Source organism: Curcuma longa, chromosome 14, assembly GCF_044706935.1.
Source record: "Curcuma longa cultivar G26 ecotype Majalengka, Jawa Barat chromosome 14, ITB_CL_G26_1.1, whole genome shotgun sequence".
In the NCBI taxonomy this organism is placed as follows: domain Eukaryota; kingdom Viridiplantae; phylum Streptophyta; class Magnoliopsida; order Zingiberales; family Zingiberaceae; genus Curcuma; species Curcuma longa.
In genome coordinates, this window is record NC_133874.1 from 4365502 (window position 1) to 4374667 (window position 9166).

The following is a 9166-nucleotide window of genomic DNA, read 5'->3' on the forward strand; positions in this document are numbered from 1 at the left end:
GGAGCATGAGTATTACTTATTTCACAAGAAATATTGCATGGTCTTTCTATCTTTATATCAAAATTTGATATAAACAGTTGAAGTATGTCAATTAATTTTCTAATAAATTGTTGTTGGCTAGTCATAATAAACAATAAACATAATTGTCTGAGACCATGTTTTCATCTTGGTGATCTTTGTACATGTTTGAGTAACAACTTTGGCTTGATAAATCATTTATAAGATTAGTCAAGTTTGCTTTAAAGTTTTTATGTTTAAATGTACATGGTGTGTGTGTTTGACCAAGGTATCTTGCATGATGTAAACCTTTGTCACTTTCTTCAATGCTATCCATCAAGTGAACTTCCTTAGAGGCCTTTGGTTGAGAAGCACCTGTGTGATGATGATCAATGACATGTTATTGGTGCAGTATTATATATTGGAGCATGAGCATTACTTATTTCACAAGAAATATTGCATGATCTTTCTATCTTTAGATCAAAATTTGATATAAACAGTTGAAGTATGTCATTAATTTTCTAATACATTGTTGTCGGAAAGTCATAATAAACAATAAACATAATTGTCTGAGACCATGTTTTCATCTTGGCGGTCTTTGTACATGTTTGAGTGCCAAAGATGTGAAGCCCTTTATCATCAATACTGACAATCATTTATAAGATTAGTCAAGTTTGCTTTAAAGTTTTTATGTTTAAATGTACATGGTGTGTGTGTTTGACCAAGGTATGTTGCAGGATGTAAACCTTTGTCACTTTCTTCAATGCTATTCATCAACTGAACTTCCTCAGAGGCCTTTGGTTGAGAAGCTTGTTAGGGAGCTCTGTCGTAGACTGGTGAGAGATTTTTTTTGTGTTGTTGTTGTTTTCCATTTTCATGTTTGTAGTTTCGTGTAATCTTGTGTTTGTGATCTATAAGTTACCACATTATGCCAAATTGTACCCTTGCTCCATTAACTTATAGGGCATGGTTATAAGATTGCATCTACACAGGAAACTCTTTTGTTTTCTTTAATTTCTGCAAAAGGCATGCCATTTGATATCCATATCGACCATGATAACACTAAAGACTACAAATCTTTTCTTATTAGTAACTGTGATTATTCGCCAAATTATACTCTAAACAGGAAAGTCTTGTTTTCTTTCTGCCCAATTGTGAGAGCCTAGATGTATTAAGGAGACTTTTAAAAGTATATTAATTTTGATTTGAAATAATTTAGAATTTAATGTCCTCATATCTAAATTCAACTGTGTAAATTTAAAATAGTGAATTTTTAAATTCATAAAGATAGTTTATTATAAAAAAATGATAATCCCAGTAGCCACATCTCTGGGGGTGGCCGATCCGGTACGAAAGTTTTCTACCGACCACCAGGATAAATCGGGAAGCGCATACGGCGGCCAAGCTCAGCATCCTTTTATTATAAGATCTAGAATGATAATATTTATTAATCATAATCATTAATGGGTTCTTATGATTCTTCTAATCGAAAAATATTAAATTTTTGAATATTGTAGGTCCATTAGAAGTTTCGTCCGAAATTGACTAAGAATGAGTTGTGTCATTTTGGTATTATAAAACTTAGGTATGTGAAATAAATGTATGGTTTAGTGAATTGCAATAAAAGGTCATATGTTGACCTTGGACGTCCTTCACGGTTGATCCTATATTTATCTATATAGAGTTAAATTAGAAAATCAAAATAGGGCCCCATGCAAGAGGGTATTATTCCAGTCAAATACCGCGGATGGTCAAGCCGCTAGTTAAAGAACATTGTGATATGTGTAACCTCCTGGATGAGCTAGGACGTGGGAAACAATCAGGACCTGAAACACACTTCAAGAAGAGGATAGATTGGTGTCGGAGAATCTCGACAAGTCATTCCAATGCTCATATTAGGGTTCTCCGGAAGACGATGAAATGTGGACAGGAAAGAAGATAATATTAGCAGAGTTTTTAGAGTCGAACCTGGACTAAGACTGTGAGTTAAGTCTTTTATAACTTGCTCAAGGTATTTCCACGTCGAATGAGATAGTGCCCTTATAATAATCTGCAAAGGAAACTAGATCTGACAGTCGTTTCTTTTTGACCTTATGTGCAGAAAGAGGGGTATCAGGAAGGACCAAATCTGACAACCTCATAACTGCCTGTTCATTCTTGGACTGTCGCGTATCTATGAGAATATTCGCGTTCCCTTTAGTAGGTCATGTAAGATAGCGGTTCACAGAAGACATGAAGGTGGAGCCTAGGATGGAGTCAGTCAAGACGGAGTGGTCAAAATGAGACTCGAGGCCGAGATGGCCAAGATGAGGACAACCGAGCTACCGAGATAAGGTTGGTCAAGACGAAATGACGAAGACGCTGAGACGAGACTGGTCGAGATGAGACGACCGAGACGTTGAGACGAGATGACCAAGATGGTCGAGACGAGATGACCAAGATGGTCGAGACGAGACTGACCGAGATGAGACAACCGAGACATCGAGACAAGACTGATCGAGACGAGACGATCGGGATACTGAGACGAGACTAGCCAAGATGATTTTGGGGGCCCAAGTGGGGGCCAGGATTGAGCTCATGCTGAACTCGGAGTATGGTATGAGTCCGAGATGACAGATACATGAGGTGACAAATATCTCACTTTGGTGTGATCGGATCCGTGTTGATCTGTCTCATCACATCGATGGGATCGGATTCATATTGATCCGTGTTACCACATCGGTTCGGATATTGATCTTTGTATATAGCCCTTGACCTTTATTTTAGAATGAGTCATGTCCTCTACGACACTATCAGGTATAGTCATATGATTTTATCGAAATTCGATCTTCGTTATACCACACGATGATCGACTTAATCGCGACCGAGGGCCGTACGATTTAGTAAACTGTTAGGAAAATGTCATTCGATCGGGACTGTCCTTATGCCTACTTTATTATAATCTGTGTTGTCATGTTATTCTACTGTAGATCATTTATGACAAGCCGGCCATTCTTGCTTCCTACAAAGTCAGATTTGTTGGACCGGTTGGTTCGAATCGATTTTTGGACCGGTCGGTTTCATGGATGTCGGTGATGGTTCTACGGAATTGCAATTCCATAGAAAAGTCAAAAGTGACAGCTCGATTCGGATGAATAACTCAAATTTGACTACTCCTTCAATTCGATCTTGCTTAGATTCCGTTTGTCGTGTGTGTGCTTATTATTATTCTTTTTAATGTTTATGCATAAAAATCCGTAATAGGTATAAGGAAAAATAAACTGAAAATTCTTCTTCTTCTTCCATTAACAAAATCCTTGATTTTATTGATAAAATTTTTATTTCTTCTATTTTACGCCCTAATTTATGCAAGTCGATTTATTTAACAAGGTGACCTAGTTGAATGATTGAAATGGAGACGAGCAAGGCTAAGTGAGGTTGAGTAGGTCGAACGATCCGTTGAGCTTGGGGTTAGTTAGGTTTGGTAAGATAGTCAAGTGAGCAAGCTAAGTGTGTTACAAGACTAAATGAGTTGAGTGGACCAGATAGTTCGTGAGTCGAGGGTAGTCAAATTTGAGTGAGTCAATCGATCAATCAAGTTGGCAAGCCATTTGGTTTGTGAGGTTCAATCTATTTGAACGGGTTAGTCAATCTATATTCTTGGTCAGTGTAATGCATATAGTAACTTTGAACTAATTAGGATGTTCAAGTCGAACGACAACCTTAGACAGGTTGGATCATCTAGTGTAAGAGGTGAAATAGGAAAGACATTATTAGACCTTCGATGTAAGATTCAAAATCTCTTACCTTTCGAGAATGAAGGCTAAGAAACTCCTTATCTAGCCTTTCAAGGTAAAGACAAGAACTTGCACATTTGAATGCAAGAGGTGGAATGAAGAAATCTACTATCATAGCCTTTCGTGGGACATTAATTCGTATCTTCTAAGATAGGAATCGACACTTTCACGAGGACCATCGCTCGGTTGATTGAACTATGAACCTAAACACCAAACAAAGCTATCAAAGAAATTTGAAGTGAGGTCTTCCTACACCGACCCCTAGCCAAGTACATCGAGATCAATGCGATTGGTCCTCATCTAACTCGGCTGGACCAACATTGATTAACTCACTCGGGTCCCTATACTATTTTCGATATTTTTTTATAAATTATTTATTTATATTTTGTGTGAGAATAGCAATAAGGCATGGTGGTTGATGTGTCGTAATCTTACAGCTTTTGCACTTGGATTCATATATAGATGCAGTTAATAGGCATATATAGCTTGTCTTCTTATATTGATTGATCAAATCTTTAATTTCTAAAAATATATTGCCAATAATCATGTCTTAAATTATACAGCACATTTTTGTCCCCAAAAAAATATTATTATTAAAAATAAAAAAATCACTCATTTCTTCAAGTAAATATATTAAACTGTTTTGTCGGTTCGCCTCCAATAATAATCGAATATTATTGGGGTGGCCCACCGCCGCTCCGGATGGGATCGCAGGCAGCGGACCCCGCATGACGTGGCGCAGGTCGTATGGAGTCAAATGTTTTTTCTTCTTCCCATTTTATTTCGCAGAGGATGACGACGGTACACGTCAGCATCGGGGGGTTACTTCGTCCGTCCGCCGACAAGTCTGCGTGAGGTCCGCATACATCCATACTTTTCGAGTTATCAATCCGGTCGTACGGAATTAAAAAAATTAAATAAAATAATTTTTTAGTAATATTTTTTAATTCAGTAAATAAAATTAATTTGTTATTATGACATGTAAAAAAATGGACCTCGTTTTAGTGTTCATTTTCAAATAAAGTTAAATGGATATCACTTTAATAATTTTATTCTTAAAAAACTCTTGATGTTGTAGCAGTTATGATAATTATTATAATATATAGAAGCTATCAAGTAGTTATAATATATAAAAACTACTTAATAACGGTTAAAATATATTTAAAGTGAATTTAAAATTTATGTTATGTAGAAGCTACTAATAACTATTATTATATATTTAAAATGAGTTTACAGCATAGGATTTATATCGTATGAACGTTTCTTAGTAGTTGTCACAACGTATATAAACTATTCGGTATCGATTATAATGTATTTAGGATAAATTTATGATTTAAAATTTAGAGTTTTTGAATAATATTATATCAAAATACCATTTATCAACTTAGTCAAATTTACGTAAACTTCATCAAAATTATTTTAAAATAGTTATAAAAATTATTATAACTTCTATAAATATATTATAAATATATTTATTGGCTACTACCGTCCTAAACATTATAAATATATTATAGTAACTACTAGATAACTTTTATATATTATAACAATTATTCGATAGCTTCCACAAATTATAACATTTATTTATTAGCTTTTACACAATGTAAAATTTTAAATTTTAAATTTTACATTCATCCTAAATGTATTATAATAATTATTGGAAAACTTCTATATATTATAATAGCTACTAACTACAATAACACTAGATAAGAGATATTTTAAGGTAAAATATGGAGTGCTCATTTGTTTATTTGTTTGTTTGTTTTTGGGGGAAAAAACGCTCATTTGATGGGTTTCCCTCGATTTGGGCCGTTCTCTTGATTTTAGATTCGAAATTATTATTTCGGAATATTCGGAATTGCTAGTGAATTATGAGTCCGATCCGGCGAGAAAAGACAGCGCGAGCGTTGGGAGAGTAAGTGAGCGGGCCCTGCCGACGGCTCGCCCTGAGCTGGAAGGCAAGCCCATCTGTTGCGGGACCCACCCTCCGGGTAAGGTTTTTTACAGAACCCCCAACCCCAGTTCTTCCCGCTATGAAATCCACCCGCCACTCCGCAGTCCCACGCACTGAACCGGAAAAATTGACCGGGTTAAACGGCTCGATGGACCGGAGCCGCAGCGACTACTTCTACCTCCTCTCCGCCCTCCTCCTCCTCCCTCTGTTCGCCCTCGCCGGCGCTCGCCCGGCCAGCTTTCTGCAAGACTTCCGGGTCTACTTCGCCGGAACCCACATACGGCAGATGGAAGGCGGCTCGGCGGTCCAGCTGATGCTCGACCCTTCTTCCGGTAATTAACGCTTAATCCGTCCCGTTAATTCCGCCATTATCGACTCTAATCCGCCCCGTCGTTCAGGCTGCGGGTTCTCTTCGAAGAAGATGTACCACTCGGCCGAGTCAGCATGAAGATCAAGCTCATTCCTGGCGACTCCGCCGGCACCGTCACCGCCTTCTACGTCCGTACCATTAACGCCTAATTAATATAATCGCCGAGATAATTAATTACGCAGATAATTAACCCATGGGCGCACGTGCAGATGAACTCGGACACCGACTCGGTCCGGGACGAGTTGGACTTCGAGTTCCTGGGGAACCGGACCGGCCAGCCGTACACGGTCCAGACCAACGTCTACGCTCACGGGAAGGGCGACGGGAGCAGCGGGTCAACCTCTGGTTCGACCCGTCCAAGGAATACCACAACTACTCCATCACGTGGAACCGGAAACAAGTCTTGTAATTAACCCAACGTCTGTTTTGATCTGCTGCGCGACGGTTTCCTACGTGCGCGTGCGCGACAACATGATCATGAAAATCTAACCGTCTAAAATTAGAAATGTACAGTATTTTCTTCCGCCGACCCCCAGCCACTGTTCCTGCCGCCGCATCGCCGTCCGGCCACTGCCGGCCGCCGGACCGGGCCCGATCAACGGCCCACTCGCCGACACATCAGCCGGCACCGGATTCCAGCCAGATTATGGTCGGAATCAGACTGAATTCGGTCAGAAACCTGCCAGTGGCACACACCCACTGTGGGCTAAATCGCAGTCGATTTCTGGCCAAATCGTGGTCGAAGACCGGCCGAGGAAGGACCACTGGTGGCCGGCAGTCCATCCTCAACCGCGATTTGGCCCACAATGGTCGTGTGCCACTGGCGGTGGTTTCTGGCCGAATTCGGTCGAATTCTGGCCACATTATGATCGGAATCCGGTCCCTGTCGGATGAGCCAGCGAGTGGGCCGTCGATCGGGTCCGGTCCGACGCCTGACGGTGGCCGGACAGCTACGTGGCGGCGGGAATAGTGGCTGGGGGTCGGAGTGTAAATACCCGTCGTGCAGCAGAGAAACGTTTACCGCGTTTTAATCGAGGATTAATTAATAAGATGCGGGCGGCGCAGGTTCGCCGTCGACGACGTGCCGATCCGGGTGTACAAGAACAACGAGGCGGTGGGGGTGGCGTACCCGACGGCGCAGCCCATGCGGGTGTACTCGACGCTGTGGGAGGGCGACGACTGGGCGACGCGCGGCGGGATGGAGAAGATCGACTGGAGCAAGGCGCCGTTCTACGCCTACTACAAGGACTTCGACATCGAGGGCTGCGACGTCCCCGGCGCCGGCGCCGCCTGCGTCGCCGACCAGCGCAACTGGTGGGACGCGCCGGCGCACCGCCAGCTCAGCCCCGAGCAGGCCAGGAAGTACCGCTGGGTGCGGACCAACTTCATGATCTACGACTACTGCACCGACAAGGCGCGCTACCCGGTGCCGCCGCGCGAGTGCCTTGCCGGAATCTGAGCCCCGCCGCCCCCGGCGGACGCGGTCGCATGCATGGCTAATGAAGCTTTTGCATGAGTGTATAAACATAATGTGATTTATGTGGTAGATATAATAAGTGGTTTATATATCGAACAATATAATAGCTTAATTAAGCGAGATTTGACCAGTAATATTATGATTATGTTTGACTTTTTGACATTTGGAAATTTTAATGCTGATAGATTAAGTCTTAAGAGTCATCATTAAAATGTTGACGAAGTCAACGGATTGACCGACATGTTTAGGAAATTCACATGCAGGCAATAAATAGTTGCAGAGATGACCTTCATCACACGTCAGTAAAGGAATATTTTAGTGTTTGAAATGAATTTTAAAATAGATAAAATAATTAAGTTTCCAAAAGAAAATAAAATAAAAGAAAAAAAAGGAAATAAAAAATTATTATCCTCTTTTGATTTAAAATGATTCGAAATTTCCACGCTGTTTCCATCGTAATAAATACGTCATTATTGGGAAAGTGACGTATATTAGGGATGTGGCATTTTACTGAAGAGTGCATTTAAGTTTGATAATTATCAAGCCGGTCACTGGAGTTTCAGATTTATGAAAGGATGCAATTTAATTTTAAAATATTATTTAAACGCTTTTAAAAACTGTTAGAAATATTTTAATAACCTTTCATCGTTTGACTAGTAAAATATGTTAGGCATTTAAAAAGTTAATAAATACACTTTGGTGATTTTCTATTGGTCAGAATTAAAAAAATAAAGTCATTAATAGTCTCGCCAAGGAGCATCATAAACACAATAATTGTCTTTTAATGTTTATTTTCAGCATTAAAAGGCTAAAGGTATCACAACTAAAAACACCTTAATAACCTTCTATTGTTCAAAATAGCAAAAATCACCGTTATTTTTATAATGCTATCATAAATATATCCATGTCTTTATTTTGTTTTTATTCCTAATAAAAAATGTGTTCTTACAAAAATAGCAATGATTTGTATGTATGATGACAACAAGTTAAAAAGGACATCCCAAAATGTGCCATTTGATTTTTTTTAAATCAAAAACGCATCTTATCCTATTATTTTATCTGCATGTTTACCTACATATTCTATGATACTATTTAATGTCGTTATCTTTCATCAATATTCTAAATCATAATTTTTTAAATTGATTATCCATTATAATGTTTATAATTTCATAGTTATTACACATGTTGTAGCAATCATAATTTTGAAATTGTTATAATGTGTTCATTGAAAAATATTCCGTTACAATTTCATATATATTACAATGCATATTTAACATATTTAAAAATATTTATGTTGTAACAATTATGATTTTTTTTCTTCTGCAGAAAAAGAATTATGATTCTTAACTGTTATAATGTTGGTTCAACCTTATTCACTTATCACCTAAATATTTTTACTGATTTATAAATTAGATATGAAATTTAAACAGGGATAATAATACTGAATAGTAATACATGAACAATATTTGGTTTGGATAAATATACACGATAAGAAACATGGATATCCTTTTGATACAAAAACTTAAAAATGAGATGTCAATGGGTTGATTCGAAAATAAAAGGGCACTCTTTTGATTTTTATGCAAATGATAATA

The 9166-nt window shown here is 38.8% G+C and overlaps 2 protein-coding genes across 2 annotated transcripts in view; one reads left to right on the forward strand and one right to left on the reverse strand.

The window, feature by feature from the left end:
• The first annotated feature begins 5852 nt into the window (after positions 1-5852).
• LOC141845109 (putative xyloglucan endotransglucosylase/hydrolase protein 7) lies at positions 5853-7603 on the forward strand. The gene is given in 6 exon segments (XM_074733155.1): positions 5853-6056; positions 6123-6149; positions 6152-6222; positions 6304-6415; positions 6418-6499; positions 7160-7603. Coding segments are annotated over 6 exon segments (870 nt in total). The 5' UTR covers positions 5853-5872; the 3' UTR covers positions 7554-7603.
• Positions 7604-8944: 1341 nt separating this feature from the next.
• The window catches only part of LOC141845441 (putative magnesium transporter NIPA9), a 3091-nt gene continuing 2869 nt past the window's right edge, over positions 8945-9166 (reverse strand). The window contains exon 7 of the mRNA XM_074733496.1: positions 8945-8955. Within this exon, the coding sequence (XP_074589597.1) occupies positions 8945-8955 (11 nt within the window). The remainder of the gene's footprint in view (positions 8956-9166) is intronic.